The sequence below is a fragment of the Quercus suber genome, unplaced genomic scaffold (genome assembly GCF_002906115.3).
Source record: "Quercus suber isolate HL8 unplaced genomic scaffold, Cork oak 2.0 scaffold_10, whole genome shotgun sequence".
Classification (NCBI taxonomy): domain Eukaryota; kingdom Viridiplantae; phylum Streptophyta; class Magnoliopsida; order Fagales; family Fagaceae; genus Quercus; species Quercus suber.
Window position 1 is genome coordinate 327,379 of NW_027069476.1, and position 17,816 is coordinate 345,194.

The 17,816-nt window shown below is 31.9% G+C and overlaps 1 protein-coding gene across 1 annotated transcript; it reads right to left on the minus strand.

The window, feature by feature from the left end:
- Positions 1 to 6,436: 6,436 nt before the first annotated feature.
- LOC112015175 (protein NRT1/ PTR FAMILY 5.2) lies at positions 6,437 to 16,500 on the minus strand. Its single transcript, XM_065777511.1, has 4 exons — positions 16,210 to 16,500; positions 12,868 to 13,085; positions 9,150 to 9,715; positions 6,437 to 7,472 (listed from the first exon to the last, which is right to left on the minus strand). Exons 1-4 carry the CDS (start codon positions 16,322 to 16,324, stop codon positions 6,614 to 6,616), a joined length of 1,758 nt encoding a protein of 585 aa, XP_065633583.1. The 5' UTR covers positions 16,325 to 16,500; the 3' UTR covers positions 6,437 to 6,613.
- Positions 16,501 to 17,816: the final 1,316 nt, after the last annotated feature.

The following is a 17,816-nucleotide window of genomic DNA, read 5'->3' on the forward strand; positions in this document are numbered from 1 at the left end:
TATTCCTTCCTCTCTCAGCCACTTGCGTCTAACTAAAAAAATAAAAAATGAAAAAATCATGTTTCAACTAAAAAAAAAAAAAAAAAAAAAAAAAAAAAAAAAAAAAAAAAAAAAAAAAACTTGATTGAAGTATCATTGGTTGAAAATGAATGCCTTTTCATAAAATAAAAAATAAATTAGAAGAGAGAGAGAGAGAGAAGAAAACGGAAATACTTGGGACTTCGGTGAGCATATGAGATCATTTTTTTTTTTGGAAATGCATCTAAGATAGTCGACATGCAAGTAAGAAATGTGAAAGTGAAAAGAGAAGAGGAAAGTGACAAAGAAAAAAGATAAGGGAGAGGAATCAGTACTGAGAGTGAGAGATGATTTCATCACGAGAGAAATGGATAAGGGATTATAACGAAAATAATATGGGTGAAGTCGTGAGACCACTAGCCTTTTATTTTTATTGTATACTATTTTTTATTGAGCTCCCTCCAACAAGTTTTTAATTTATTTTTATTTTTCGTTTTTGTTTAAATTAAGATCCTGAGCAGTTGTAGTATGCAAAAGTTATGTTCCTAATGCAAATAAATGGTTAAATTTAAGAAAATGAGATTGAGAATTTAAGGTGTTTCTTATTTTAAATAATTCTAATTTTGTTATTTAATGATTACAAAAAAGTGGGTATTGTTTGGTAACAAAGAAAAAAAATATATAAATTTATATGTATGATGTGTTAATTTTTATATTATTTAATGAGTACAAATAAATTATTTCTTACATATTATGTAGTAAGGATATAAGAGTCAATTTATACAAACTATACTTTTTATCATCCTACTTTTCTCTTCAACTAAGTAAAAGACTTTTCCACCCCTCCAACAAAGCATACAAGGAAAAACTGAGGTTATGCTTTGGTAACAATTTTTGTTTTCTATTTTCAAAAACTTATTTTTGGGGATATAAAGAAAATACACTTTTCTTGTATTTTTGAAATAAAAAACATGTTTGGTAAGTTGAAATTAAAAAAATAAATTTTTGAAGAAAAAAATAGAAAATACTAAAATATGTTGTTACTAGAATTTGAATTATAATGCTAACTCATTAAATGAGACAGTTTCATTAAATTAAATGCATGTTTTCATTGACTTTTGAAATTAGAAACTAAAAAACAGCATTTTGCATGTTTTCAGTTTTATTCACAAATTGAGTTTTGAGAAAAAAAAAAAATGTTTTCTATCCATTTTTGGATTGCCAAACAAGTTTTTTAGTCTCAAAAATAGAAAATTGTTTTTAAAAATAGAAAATAAGGGGAAAAAATAGTTACTAAACACATCCAATCTTTACTATTCTTCTATTTTTCCATCTTTCCACCAATTTTCTATCCTCCAACTTTTCCACTCCTCCAACTAAGTAGACCCTTAAGTTTCAATGATCTCATTTTATGTACTGTTAAGCTAACTTTGAGAATTTGATCTTATTTACATTTCAATAAATTGAATTAAAAAATTTTTGATCATAGGTACATTTTGGAAATGGAGTACGTGCTGCGCAGGTGAGGTTTTCATCTTTAATCCTTGGTTTGGTAATTGGTAGGCCAAGGGTTTTTTTTTTTTTAAATAACAGAACATTTTTTGTCCTAAACACTTGTTTACCGTCTTTCTTTCTCACTTAAATTAGTCGTTGGTTTCTGAGAAACAGAAAACTAAGGCTTTGTTTGAGAGTTCATAAGGGAATGAAATGAAATGGTCATTAAAGAAATGAAATGTATTTAAGTAGGGAAAGGAATAGAATAGAATGGAATTAAAAAAATATTATTTAGATGTTTTAAAATTAAGAAATGGAAATGAATGGAATGTAAGTAACATTGTTGGGAAGTGACATTCAAAGAAATGAAATGGAATTATTTTATAATAACATTATTATTATACCTCTCATTTTAAAGAACATAAAAAATTATTCTAATTTACACTCCATGTGAATTTGCTTATTATTTACTTTCAAAATTCAAAGAAATAATAATAATAGTAAACTACATATTTATTGTCAACAAAATTCAAAGCAATTCACACATCACATATTTATTGTCAACAAAATAAACATTGTCTAAAATGCAAACAAATATCTTTTAAGGTCCATACGTAGTATAAAAAAACTTATGTGATGAGTCTTGCCAAAACAAAATAAAATAACAAAATAAAGCAAATCTAAAGTTAGCCAAGAAATTCCACACTTTTTTTAATTTTTAGGCCTAGACATTAGTGTCAATAGGACACATTTGCGCTCATGGTCTTAAGTACCTCATCATTCAAATCCATCTAAGTAAAAAATTAGTTATGATATTATTCCTACTTAAAAAAATTATGGGCACATGTTCTATCATAATAATAAAGAAAATAGAAATTGGATAAAATGGTGTAAATGGTTCCTCTCATTGGATTATTTTACAAGACCTTTGTATTTATAAAAGATGCTTTGAGATGATATAGTCTAACTAATTATGAATGTGTTACAATTAATCTAAAAATAAAACTGTTAAACTATAAACATTAATTTTGTTTGGGATTCAATAACATAAACAACTTGTTGCACAATAGACCAATAACTCAAACGCAATTTATTAAGGTATTTGGACTTAATTATTTTAAATTCAAAAACTAAGGCTCTATCGTCTAATGATTCTAAAGTCTATTTGATTAAAACAAATTGACTTAATTTAACATTCAAAACTAATTATTTGTGGCAAGCACGTAGTCATACAGTTTTGAAGAAACTAATGGATAATTACACAACACGCACACCAGCATTCACACAAAAGAAAAGGATAGGAATTAAACGTCATACAAGTGAAAATTTAATAGTTGGGTTCAGCTAGTTGGGTCTAAGACAAGTAGGTAATCATACAGTTTTGAAGAAACCAATGAATAATTGTAGAATACGTATAGTACACTAGCATTCACACAAAAGACAATAATAGGAATTAAACTTCATGCAAGTGAAAAACTCACAAGATACGCTAGCATTCATAGAATACACATGTTAACAAAAGCTTTTTAATAGTAAATATATCAATGAAATCAAAACAGCAGTGAGAGAAAGAAAGAGCAACAAAGAGAGAGCAAAAATATTCATACGACTGGTTGAGATAAAAAGGGCTAAGATTCAAGGGATAATTTAGGAGTTTCAATAAAATTTTCATTAAACCTAATTCTATTTCCTCATATTCCTCCCAATTTGGGGCGAATGAAAATTTAGGTTTTGAGGGAAAATGAGGGAATGAGTGTTCCCTCCTAAATATTTCATTTCCTCCCACCTAAACTTCAAAACAAGATAATGAACTTTCAATTTCCTCCGTTGAAACTCCCAAACAAGGGAATGGAAGAGTATTTTAAAAATATTTTTTTTCATTCAACTCGATTCCCTCCTCCCAAACGAAGGCTAAGGATAGAAAGAATTTCAATAAAACTCGTTATATTTCCTTTCATTAGAAGAAAAAAAAAATTATTCTAAATCGCTCTAATAGCATCGACATGTTTGGATCAACAATAGTGACAAAATCAAAATAAATAGGACCCCATACCAATATTCATCTACTGCAAGTGTGAGTCAACTCATCCTTTTATGGAAAGTCAAAACTCCCCAAGCCACGTCATGAATAGTTAGATCACAAATTATTCCACAATTTTTTCGCCACAACTTTGATATTATAAACTATGAATGGTTAATCATCACTTTCAAAAGGACCCACCATTTTTTCTTCACCAATCACACTCTGTCATGTCACAATTGTGGCTCGAAGTTGTGAAAAGTTTTGTGATTCTAGACTTTTCCTTAGGGGCAAACAAGGGCTTGATGTTGCCACCATTCCATATCTAAACCTATCATACTCCTTCCATGCCTAGGTTTTGTCTTCTCTTCTATCTTGATGCTGTGAAGGCCTAGGCATAGAAACCCCAAAGTTAGCTAAACCTAATATAAATAATTGATTTTGAAATGTTGATGTAGCTGTGATCTTTTATTTTTAGAAGACCAATCGCACCATAGATTAGGAGTGGGGGTTCATGGTGAATATATAATTTACTTTTTATTTGGATGGTGGCATGAATGATCGCTCAATTAAATTGAACAGACGGCACTATATTATTACATGTGGACCATTAGGCATTGCTGACGTGGTCCTCCTAAAAGACTGAATAATTTCTTGTACACAGGTATGTAGGAGTCATGCTATATATAAACATAACAAAAATCACAACAATTTCATAACATTCCAAATATAATTTATAGTTTAATTATAAATTATAAATTGCAAATGATGATGATGAGTCCTTATGTCGAATAGGCTAATTTGAAAATGTTGTGAAATTTTGTTATGTTCCTAACTTTGCTATTTTTATTAAGTGTTAAGGTTGGGCATAGCTGCTTTTATCTCTCCTTCTCTTGTTGTGCGCCTTGTGCCTTTTGAATTTCTTCTTCCCTGGTCTCTTCTTGCAGCAAATACCCTAAAAGGAAAACCCCAAGTCAAAAGAAGCCCTTGCAAAACTAATTAAACTACTTTGGAAGTTCATGGACTACCATATTGCCTTTTCTACACATATCACACAGAGAAAGGGAGAACTTGCAGGCTTATGCAATGGACAACCATGAAAGGCACCATAACAGTGGAGGGTCCTAAAATAATGGCACAAAGGAGGAAAACTAAAATCACAAAAACATAAAAAAGCTTTCAACGATTGCAGGTTCGTGCAACTAACAAGTAGTAACAAGGTCTTAAAGAGTGGACAAGTACGTTCACAAAACAATATAAAGATTGTAACTTGTAACCTATTTCTAAAGCTAAGTGCATATCGATCAAAAGTAAAATGATTGAAAAATGCAAAAAAGGAAGGCATATCAAATCCAAAAGGCCGACATTTTAGAAATTAAAGAGAAGTACTTTGTGGAAGAGGAGGAAGAATAAAAAGAAAAATGAGAAAGACCCTTGAGGACAAGGGCGTTTTCTAGGGGAGATAAATGTTATATGAGTAATTTATTTTAAGGGTTTTATTAATGTATGCATTTAAGGCATATGTTAGTAAACCATTTTAGAAAACTTTTTATCGAAAATTGTAAAAACAGTCAAACTTTTGTGACAACTCTTTCAATTCTCCATAAAATTTTTCCTAAAATAGATTATTAATGTATGCTTTAAGAACATACATTAACTGGACCCTTTATTTTAATCAGTATTGGATGAATAATAATGGAGATATATTTTAGGCAAAAATGCAAAACCAACTCTCTAACTTTCACCTTTTTTTTTTTTTCATTTCGGTCATCTAACTTTTAGTTTTGTCATTTTAGGCTTCTAACTTTCAATTTTTGTCAATGCAGGATTTCGTTAGAACTCAATTAGTGGCTACTGTTAAAACTCTTGAAATGACACCGTTTTACATGTTTGTTTGTGTTGTTTGTTTGCTTTGTTTGTTTGTTTGTTTGTTTGTTTGTTTGTTTGTTTTTTTTTTTTTTATAATTCAAAATTAAAAGAAAATAAGAAAAATTTGAGGGGGGGGGGGGGACATTAAGGGGAACGACGACGTTGTTCCCCTTCCCCTAAAATCAAAACAAAATTGAAATATAATTTATCCATGTTTTGGTTCACATTTCGAGCAGCTCGATGAGTCATCCTTGTATCATGTGGACAGCTACACCAATCTACTCCCATACTTCTCTTCTGCCCCCATCAAATAACTTAATCACCTTTGGCGTCCACTCACTGGAAATGTTTTTGCTATATGAGTCCTTGCCGTCTTAGTCCTCGTTGTCTTATTATCCATGTTTTCTTTTTCTTTTCTTTTCTTTTTTTAGATTTTTCTTATTTTCTTTTCATTTCAAATAAATAAATAAATAAAAGCAAAACGGCGTCGTTTCAGGAGTTCTAATAGCAGCCACTAACTAAGGTTCTAGCAGAGTCCTGAATTGACAAAAATTGAAAGTTAGAAAACTGAAATGAAAAAACTGAAAGTTAAAGAACTGAAATGAAAAAATGTGAAAGTTAGAAGGTCAATTTTACATTTTTGCATATATTTTATTTATTTAAATAAATTAGTGTGGATTTAGATTAGTTTTATTGATAGAATATAGGAAGTTAATATTTATCGTTATCTACTTGAAACTCTTGTCTTGTATAAATTCAAATGTTGACGATGAATAAAGAAAATTCAGCAATTAAAATTATTAAGTTGCATATTATTAGCCGGTCTAAGATGAAGGACTGAACTCGTTCGAAGTATTCTATTTATTAACAAATGTTGATAATGAGTAAAAAAACTTCATTCAAAAGGTGGGGAGTTCAAGACAAACACTTGTGGTCATTCGGACAACTGTATTTCATTCTTCTTTCTATTAAACTAAGTGTGAACATTAAATTCTGTTAGTGCATTATTTCTCCAACACATTCTCCCCAGTCAGGTAAACGAAAATCAGAAATACACTATATTTAACTACCATCACCCGAAAGCTATAACAACAATAGGAACTCTAATATATGGAATAGACTGTCCACAAAGATAGCTAGCTGTTTAATAGAACTATCAGAAAGTAGACTATCAGCTTTGACTTCTGTATGATTTTTATTATTCTCCATCCATCAGCCTCTAATCTCTGTCATTCCCTTCAATTCTTCTGTAAGCACTTTTATAGAATCCGAAACTTCAGCCCTATACACATAGTACTTAATTACAAACAAGAAGAAAATAAAGTTTAGGAAGTTCAGTACCGCAAAAAATGCATAATAATAGTCAAGATGAGAAGCATTCAGATCGTTTAGAATCCATCCTTGGTGACCATGCTCCTTGGTTATGTGGGAAACTGTTGAAAGAAGGAAACTACTCAGAAAGTTTCCAACTCCCAGGGTAGTCATGGAATAGGAAGTCCCAAGACTCTTCATGCTTTCTGGTGCCTGGTCATAGAAGAACTCAATCTTGGCAACCTCTAAAAATGCATCTGCTGTTCCCATAAGCACGAACTGAGGGAGCAAAATGAATATGGTTAAAGGCACTTGTCCTCCATTTTCAACTAGCCCATGTTCCTTAGCCACACTAAGTCTATATCTCTCAGTTAGAGATGCGACTGTCATTATCAAAATGTGGATGACAAGCCCAATACCCATTCTTTGAAGGAGAGTGATACCTCTAGGATTTTTAGTCCACTTTTGCATAATCCTTACAAAGAACCGGTCATAGAGCACCACAGAGATAAGCATGGAAATGGTTACAAATCCAGCTAAACTTGCAGGGGGGATTTTGAAGCTGCCCATGGCTCTATCAAGAGTGGTACCTTGCTTGACGAAAAGGGTGTTGATCTGAGCAACCATTGTGCTCGGTACAAACGTGGCAACCAGGATGGGAATCATTCGTAGCATTTGTTTGGTCTCCTCAACTTGTGTAACTGTGCATAGCATCCATGGCTTCGTTGAGCCGGTTTTCACAGATGCCTTGGTAAGGAAGCTGATTGAGTGCAACATTAAGTAAGATTAGGACAAATGCAGAAGATTATTGCATATCAAGTTTAGGATAGGTTAAACTCAACAGCTAGACTTGGGATTAATGTAAAATGCCACTTTAACTATGTTGGAGGGATGGCCAAAATTGTTCAGATTAAGTATTCTCTTAAGCTCTCCAACAAACAATGTTCTAAACCAAACAAATTTTACAACTTGTTAAACTGGCATATTACTGCAAAATCACTTTCATCGAGACCATACACCAATAACAATTTGCAACTTCACCATTTGTAAAATTTGTTGTATCATTAGACTTAATGTGTGAGCTCTCTATCAAAATTTACCTAATTAGAGAGTCTTTTGTTTTTTTTTTTTTTTTTCCCCTTTGTTTTTTATAAACACCTAATTAGTGATGAAAGTTCAATATGTATATAAAACACCCTTGAACGTTTAGACCCCAAATTACAAAATATCAATTCAAGCTTATTATCAAACAATTAATGTGCGGAACATGAACATAAGCTAAACACAGAATTGATAAACTATCTAAGTCAATTATAAACACATCCACAGCAGAAAATAAAAGGCAAAGATAAAGGAAGAGAGATGCAAACACAAGGACAACACGCGATGTGTTATTGAAGAGGAAACCGAAGCCTTCGACGTAAAACCTCTCCGCCGCCCTCCAAGCGGTCAATAATCCACTAGAAAATGTAGTTGAGATACATAAACAGCAGTAGACCCTCCAAGCCTAATCTACCCAGGTACCTAAGCCCTCCAAGCATCCTGCTCCAACGAGGTTGTGTCGAACCTTTTTTCTTTTCTAACTTACCAGATCCCGCTATAGCACATAACATCAACCAATAACCATTGGTTCCTTTCCAAACTGCTTCCCTTAACACCAAAAGACCTTCTTACAGACGTGGGTGTGTTGAGACAAGGATTTGGTAAATAGCCTCTCAAGAATGTATTAATGGAGAGGAAGAGAGTAGAAGAATTTAAGGAGTCTCTTAGTGAAGATTGGAGACGAGGCAATCTTGTTTTTCTACTAGGGTTTCTCTCTTAATTTTCTTTCTGGAAGCTCTCTCAATTTAGTGGGTATAAGGATCTATATATAGTGGTGTATGTTTGGAATACGAAGAGACAGTTTTTGCCAAACAGGGCTGGTTGGCGGCTTAATCTCGCGGCTTGTCCAAGTCGCGAGTTCAAGTCGCGACATAACGACCTGGCCAACCTGGGACTTTTGTCCTGTAGTGCAACAGTTGGCGCGACCCTTCAGCTCTCCTGTGTGCATCTCACGTGCCAGCATTTGGCGGCTTGCCAATCACGAGTCAGCCACGAGTCCTAGCCGCAAAAGTCTGCTTATTTGCACATACTTGAGCTTTTCTTCGCACTCTCTTCACACACTACCCTTACATGAATCCCACCTAAATACAGCGTTACTAAGTGCCAAATTACAAGCAAATTGACACAGAATAAATCTAACAAGATGGTTGATAAATTTTAACCTTACAAGTGAGTTAGGGTAGAATTTAGGGTCAACCATATCTTTTCTTGTCTTGTTTATATACATTCCTCTTATTTTCTTTTTCTCACAAGTGAGCCTTTAATTTCTTCTCCATTGTAATAGACAAGAACAATGTAGCCAATTGATACAAGTAAACGTTTAGGAAATACATACCTCATAGTTGGTGTGGAATCAATCCTGTACTTTCCTTTCTTTGCATACTCTTCCAAGTCAAGCTCATAGAGCTCTTTAATATCATTAGGGATAGTCACCCTCCATTTCCTTATAGCAGCAACTATAACCCTTGACATCCTTGTGAAGGGACTCCCTGTGGGCACCTTGTGTCTATAGAAGGGTGTGCCAGCCACAAAGATGGCAATAGATATTGCTAGTCCAAGGGTTGGAAGCCCATACCCTAAAGTCCATCCTACATTGTCTTGTACATACACAAGAACTGTATTGGCAAAGAGGGTCCCAAAGAAGATACTGAACATCCACCAATTGAAGAAGGAAAGCTTATGACCCTTCTCTTTGGGGTTAAACTCATCAAATTGGTCTGCACCAATGGTGGAGATGTTTGGCTTGGTTCCTCCTGTTCCCACGGCCAAGGTATATAGTGCACCATAAAACACTGCAAGGTGTAAGGTCGATGCTTTCTTACAGTTTCCCACGATGACTTCATTGCATGGAGGCGGTTTTAGGCTATTCAGTGAAACCGACAATGTTAATAGTATCATTCCCTGTCAATATATAGTTAACACCAATTCAGCCACATAAAATTTCCACAATTTGAACAAAAATGTTCTTTCTCCATGCATGATTAATTGCCATTGGGGTTAAACTCATCAAATTGGTCTGCACCAATGGTGGAGATGTTTGGCTTGGTTCCTCCTGTTCCCACGGCCAAGGTATATAGTGCACCATAAAACACTGCAAGGTGTAAGGTCGATGCTTTCTTACAGTTTCCCACGATGACTTCATTGCATGGAGGCGGTTTTAGGCTATTCAGTGAAACCGACAATGTTAATAGTATCATTCCCTGTCAATATATAGTTAACACCAATTCAGCCACATAAAATTTCCACAATTTGAACAAAAATGTTCTTTCTCCATGCATGATTAATTGCCGTTGGGTGTTTTGCATACAAAGATAATAAAAAACAAAAAATTAAAAGGTCAAAACTACTATCAATTTTATTATTAAAGATTTACAAGTTGATATATTAATGAATATGATTGATGACACTTTAAAAAAATATAATCAATAAATTTTTTTAATTATATAAAAATGATTAAAATATTAAATTCACAATTTCTTAATTATTTAAACAGTTGAACAATCAATAATTTTATATTTTTTATCAAAATAAGTGGTCTTAAATTCAATCAATGTTTCTACCATATCTTCTATTTTAAAAAAATTCAACCCACTCAAAGCAGCTCACACGTATAGAGAGGAGTGTTACTAAAAAATGGATAATTTATCATTTGTGTGTGTGACTGAAAAGTTATTCCATAACAATTTATAAAGTGAGAAAGTCAATACTTGGCAAAGCACAAATATTACACAAGGCCTGATTTTTGCATGGGAATATTGGGTGATCAAATGGGAATAAGCACCAAAGGTGACAGGTAGATTTGTTAACAAATAAATAAATAAGATAAAATAAAAAGTGACAGGTATTGGCAACTGGTTTAATATAGATCTCCATTACCAACAAGATTAGGCCAAGTTGGCCATGACCCACCCCATTATATTTGGAAAAGAAAAAATTTAAATCCTTTATATTAAAATTCAAATTCTGCACATATGGTATAGTAACGATGACAGCCCCCTAGCTTATTATATGATATTTATTTAAAAAATTGTGACCCTAAAGTCAAAATCTCTCTGTTTAGGTAAACTGTCGTGGTTATCCTACACGTGAATTTTTCAAACTTCTTAAAATCTGTGTTTATATTTGTTAGGTATAACTTTTCTTCTTTCAGGAACCAAAAAAAAAAACATTTTATAGTTTGCACAAGCCTCTCCGTGTTATAGTTTTAGATTTTTTTTTTTTAACATTTTTCCTATTTCTTTTTCAAATTCCCACCAACCCAGCCAACTTAATTTCTTTCTTTTTGTTCTCTCAGCCCACTTGCTCACAAGTGTCTATCCTTGATTCATTAAATTCGGTTTCTAGAAGGCAATAAAAGTAAAATTATTAGGGGAATTGGGTCAAGACACATGATGGGAACGCAGTTCTGTAAATTGGACTTATTAGACTCGACATGACAACCGGCAAGTTTTAAATTGGACTTATTCTGTAAAGATAAATTTACATATCTCACACTAACTTATTTGTTAAATATAATATAAAAAATATAATTTTTTTAATAATTTTTATATATTACTTAATTTGCTTAAACTAAAAATTTATTATTAAAAGTATTTTAGATAAAGATAAAAATTAGTTGAAATAGTACAATAAGCTCATAAATAATACTTAAAAAGTGATAAATAATACCAAATAGTATATAAACAGTAACATGGGACCTACCAAATTTTCAGCAAAACACAAAAATCTTATCTTCAAAATGTAATCCAAATGCATGCTAAGTGTCCGTTTGACAAAAATTATTTTTGCCAACTAATTTTACTATTCAGTTTATTTTTGTAACTATCCATAAGTTTTACTGCACTTTTTGGTCCTATTTATGGGTTTTATTGTACTATTTCAACTAACTTTTACATTTATCTATAGTACTTTAAAAAAAAAAGTTTTTAATTTCAGCAGATCCCAAACAAACCCTAAATGTATGATAAGAAACCAAAAATTAATTTATTTTCAAAAATAACTTTGTTATTAAATAAAAAATTAATAATAAAAATAAAATAAATACCTACTTAGACAAAAATCAAAAACTACTAAAAGTTTTTGTCAAAAAAGGAGAACAGTCCAGGTGTGACAAACCCGTGGTCCACTTTCTAAACAACCAATATTATTAGGAGAAAAAAGAATAGCACAGCCTTATCTTAGAGTGATGATGAGAAGCTACTGCGCATGCGTTATAACAATAGAATTCCAAGTCAATCATTCATATTCCATGCATGGACAAAATAGACTTCTTTGCTAGTAATTATCCGGTTTTTTCTAGAAGAGAAAAATCATAGCTGTGTCGTAGTATTGAAATAGACAGGAAATGTCATAGCTAGGTAAGATTCCCTTTGGACTAAAGATAAAGATTTTGCGGAGTTCAGCCTCTCTCTCTCTCTCTCTCTCTCTCTCTCTCTCTCTCTATATATATATGTATGTATGTATAAATTGTCACAATCTAATACAAATCTTTTACAAAAAATTTAATGTTAAGTGCTCGTTTGGCTGGCACGTTTACATTTGACGTCTATGTTTTTTCAACTTTTTTTTTACGCGTTTCCAGCTCTTTTTTACTGTAGTAGCACTGTAGCGGCTACTGTTTAATGAACAGTAGCCGCAATAATTGACTTTTCAGCACAAATTTCACTGTTTACGGACCTACAAATTTCACTTTTTAGTAACTTTTTTATTAAAAATAGGTCCCACGATTCTATTTACACATTTAAAAATTATTTTACTACAGTGTTTTTTAGTTTTCAGTTTCAATTTTCAATTTTCAGCTATATCCAAATGGACCTAAATTTATCATCTTTAACTTGACTAAACTTCTAAAACACGTGTTAGGGACTCACTACGGTTCTATTAAGTCGTGCAAGTAATAGCTCTTATCTACTCAATCAGGTATATCAAGACAGGTAATTAAGTGAGTAGTGTGCCTATATGGAGGAATAATTATGCAAATAGAATGACACGTTAATTAAAATAAGTAAAAATGAAACAAAGGATTTATATTCGTAAAATGAATGAGACGTTACCGAGAGATAGATTATGCATGCGATAATAAACGTCCAATATCGGCCGAGATGAGCATCAGCAATGTAAGCACCCAAGATTGGAGTCATCCAAATGGTGCCAACCCAATTGGTGACATTGTTGGAAGAGGTAACCGTGCCCTGATGGAGCTTATTTGTTAAATATACGATCAGGTTGGAGGATATACCATAATAGGCCATGCGTTCAAAAACCTCATACACTGCACAGTTAAGTCAAAAGAAGAAATAAATAAATAAATAAATAAAAGGTCACCAATGGTTGCTGCCGACTAACACTAAAAAATGATTAGATTGGAGCTTGGACGTGCTTAAAACTAAAAAGACCAAAAAAAAAAACCTTACCCACAATTAGGCGGATTAATTAGGAGTTTTGAGTTGTTATAAGACTAGTACAATTTTTATGCCATAATTCTTGCCACCACTCTAATATTAAAAAAAAAAAATGTGAATAATTGTCCATCACTTTCTCATCTATCTTTTTTTTTTTTCCTCCACCATTCACAATTTGCTTCATATTATGGTAAAAATTTATGACCCAAAATACTATGGCCATTAATTTTCTCATTATTAAATTTTTTTATAGAAAAAAACAGTAATACTTATTAGAATATACAAACACAAAAATAATATATAGAACTTTTTAAATAGATTTATAATACATTACATAAATAGAATACCGCTACATAATTATCTAACTTTTGTAATAGTAGTTTGATATTATAAAGACTGAAACTCTAACTAATACAATCAATTAAAATAGATAAGCAAATCTTAAAAATACCTAAAAAAATTTGATATAATAATAAAATAAAATAAGTAATTGAGTATAAATTAAAAAATATCAGAAGATTTTGTTCTTTTTAGATAAATGATTACATGTTTACCAAAAAAAAAGATAAATACATAAAGGATGTTATTTATGACATACGAGTTGTGGGAAAGTGAGCGGTTGGTGTCTATAGTCAATGCAAAATTGTAAATAGGTACGGGGTGACATGTGGACATCATTAATTTACGTGATGTGTGAGAGAGAGAGAGAGAGAGAGAACTCGTCGTCTTAGACTCTCTCAGCCAGTCTAAGGAAAGGATAAATATTAATCTTTTTAGGCCTCACGTTATCTTTGAGTTCTGAATTCAATTCTCCTAATCGAGACTTTAGTTAGAAGCACCTTCAAGATTCATCTATATAACTACTATGACCCGGTTTAGATAGCACTACTTTTCACTCAAAGTAAAGTTGTATTTTCAGTTTTTTTTTTTTTTTAAGCAGCCAGATTTATTGACTTTTAGGAGAAAAAAAATACTATGTATATACTATACGTATATTGTTCATGTACTGTTTATGTAATATTTAATATTAAAAGTGGGTCTCACGATACTATTTACACATTTAAAAATTATTTTGTTACAGTATTTTCAGTAACAATCAGTTTTTAGCAACTTTCAACAACAATAAGTGCTATCCAAACGAACCTATGTGTATATAATATTTTCAAAAAAAAAAACAAACCTTAAAACTTCGAAATATTCATTTGGGACAAATTTAAAACTTTCAATGATTGAAAAATATGCATGATGAACTCCTTTAAAGAGAGAAGATGGGAATATGCCAACTAAACTTTACTTTTCTATAACTTGATGGTTGAAACATTAATGGGAAGGAAGACTTCAAACCAGCTGAGTCTCTTAGTAAAGGAGAGCAGGACTTATGGACACAGAACTTTCTTTCTCTTATTTATGACTAGCAAAGAAGAAATTAAGACAACTTTTAAAAAATAAAGAAAAGAAAAAGAAAGTGAGATGGAATAGTAAGAATAGAAAGTCCATCTTCCTCTGTAGGATGGAAAAAAACTAATTACTGTTGAACTTTCAAGGTTTTATCAAGAAAATATTGGATCAGACCTAACACAGCTATAGCCATGAATTATATATCTAAGCTATTCCAATAACAATCTACTCCATCAGATGTGAGATGTTTCTCAAATGGAGCTAAATTAATGATTATAAAAAGGTCATAATCTAATTTTAGTTCTAATAAGCCATGTAAAGGGCATGCTAGCTAACTTTACAAATAAATAGATATACCCACTCACTTACCACCAGAGAATAAAAAAAATACAGGCATCCCAAGTTTCGAGGAGCCATTGCAGGCGAGACAAACACAATAAACTTAAAAAGTTCAGTGGCCTTGTAAAGGTATGTAGGAGTGGATTGTGGATAAAACACCAATCGAAGGTTCAATGTTTTATTTTAGAGATAGAGAGGAGAGTCAGAGAGTATTGTATTTTCAGTTTTTTTTTTTTTTTAAGCAGCCAGATTTATTGACTTTTAGGAGAAAAAAAATACTATGTATATACTATACGTATATTGTTCATGTACTGTTTATGTAATATTTAATATTAAAAGTGGGTCTCACGATACTATTTACACATTTAAAAATTATTTTGTTACAGTATTTTCAGTAACAATCAGTTTTTAGCAACTTTCAACAACAATAAGTGCTATCCAAACGAACCTATGTGTATATAATATTTTCAAAAAAAAAAACAAACCTTAAAACTTCGAAATATTCATTTGGGACAAATTTAAAACTTTCAATGATTGAAAAATATGCATGATGAACTCCTTTAAAGAGAGAAGATGGGAATATGCCAACTAAACTTTACTTTTCTATAACTTGATGGTTGAAACATTAATGGGAAGGAAGACTTCAAACCAGCTGAGTCTCTTAGTAAAGGAGAGCAGGACTTATGGACACAGAACTTTCTTTCTCTTATTTATGACTAGCAAAGAAGAAATTAAGACAACTTTTAAAAAATAAAGAAAAGAAAAAGAAAGTGAGATGGAATAGTAAGAATAGAAAGTCCATCTTCCTCTGTAGGATGGAAAAAAACTAATTACTGTTGAACTTTCAAGGTTTTATCAAGAAAATATTGGATCAGACCTAACACAGCTATAGCCATGAATTATATATCTAAGCTATTCCAATAACAATCTACTCCATCAGATGTGAGATGTTTCTCAAATGGAGCTAAATTAATGATTATAAAAAGGTCATAATCTAATTTTAGTTCTAATAAGCCATGTAAAGGGCATGCTAGCTAACTTTACAAATAAATAGATATACCCACTCACTTACCACCAGAGAATAAAAAAAATACAGGCATCCCAAGTTTCGAGGAGCCATTGCAGGCGAGACAAACACAATAAACTTAAAAAGTTCAGTGGCCTTGTAAAGGTATGTAGGAGTGGATTGTGGATAAAACACCAATCGAAGGTTCAATGTTTTATTTTAGAGATAGAGAGGAGAGTCAGAGAGTTTACCAACGACAAACCAGCAAGCTTTCCATCCACCTCTCTTGGATCCAAGGACTGGGTTCCCTTTCAGATCCACTGTCCCATCCTGAGTGTATTCATCTATTGCTTCTTCCACAGCCATACCTTTTTTCTTACACGCTCTTTTTCCACAGTTGTGACTTGTGAGAGCTTTGCATCGCTACTAAAGTGTCCGGGCCTAAACTTAATTTATAGGACTTCCACAGACCGAATCGTTGCCTCGTTGGGCATACCGTTTGACTTGCAAGTTGCATTTTAACACCCCCCGAAAAAATAAAAACTCCAACTTGCCAGTTGCAAGTTGCAAGATAGAAATAAAATCATAAAACTACAAAGTACGTGTCATTTTGTCATGTAAATGACGGACATGGCCTTACAAGTTTCTTTTTTAATAATAAACTAGTAAGTTACTGACGCTTTGTTTGGGTATTTTTTTAATCACTCGGTACTCTTTACTCAATTTTCGTAATTCATTATTCATTACTCATCATTCACTACTTAAAATATTCCATTCTGTTTGGCACCATCACTTACTTGTCATCAATCAATATTTTGCAACTATTTGTGGGCTCCATATCTATAACTTGGTGCAACTTTTACATTTCTTTTCTTTTTCTTCAACCCCCATTACCCAAACTCACCGAACCTAGTGAATAAAAAAATAAAATAAAAAATAAAAAACCCAGACAACAGAGACAATGAAGAAGAAAGAAAAAAAATGGTCAAAAAAAGAAAGAACCCAGCCAATAGAGATAGTGGAGAAAAAAGAAAAAAAATGGTCAAAAGTTGCGGTTGACTTTGACAATGGATCTCTCTATGTGTGTTTAATTACAAAAATGTCATTGAAAACACATTTGAGCTGTTTTCAGTTTCCATAATTCATCACTCAAAAATCAGAGAATTGAGTGATGGAAACAAAAACTGGAAACAGAGTTATTGAAATCCAAACAAGCTTTTGAGTCATGAGTCCCACCATTTTTGAGTTATAAATTATGGAAATAGAATTATGAGTTATGGAGACTAGAAATTCAAACACTCCCTGAATATTCTGTATGTATTATAGCAAACTTGTTGTAAATCTTTGTTAGTAACGAGTTCATTATAAAAAGCAACCATTATAAATTGTACAAATATATCTATTATAATTATTCAATTGAGGTCATGATGAAAAAAAAAAAAAAACAACAACAACTTTGTAGGAATATTATAAAATAAAAGTTAATTTAGAATGTCTCTTTCTACTTAATTTTAAAACAAAATACAAATTCCAAACATCCACAATCAATCACATCATTTACAAAACTCACAAATTCACAACGTCCAACTGTAACATTAAAATTGTAATCATTGTTGTCACTCAATATAAAATGCAAGCCCCTCTTCCTTGGTTGTAGTCAACTTATATTGGTTAGGATTAGATAAAACAACAATGTTAGAACTAGGTAAGTGTTGTTGAAAGAATGAAGGTAAAGGACATCGCTTTTGGTCTGTGTGTATTTGACATGAGATGACATAAAGGGCTATGAATAAATATATATAAAGGGGTAGAAGTGCAAGAGGTAAAAATAGTGAATTAAAATACAAAGAGTTTTGTG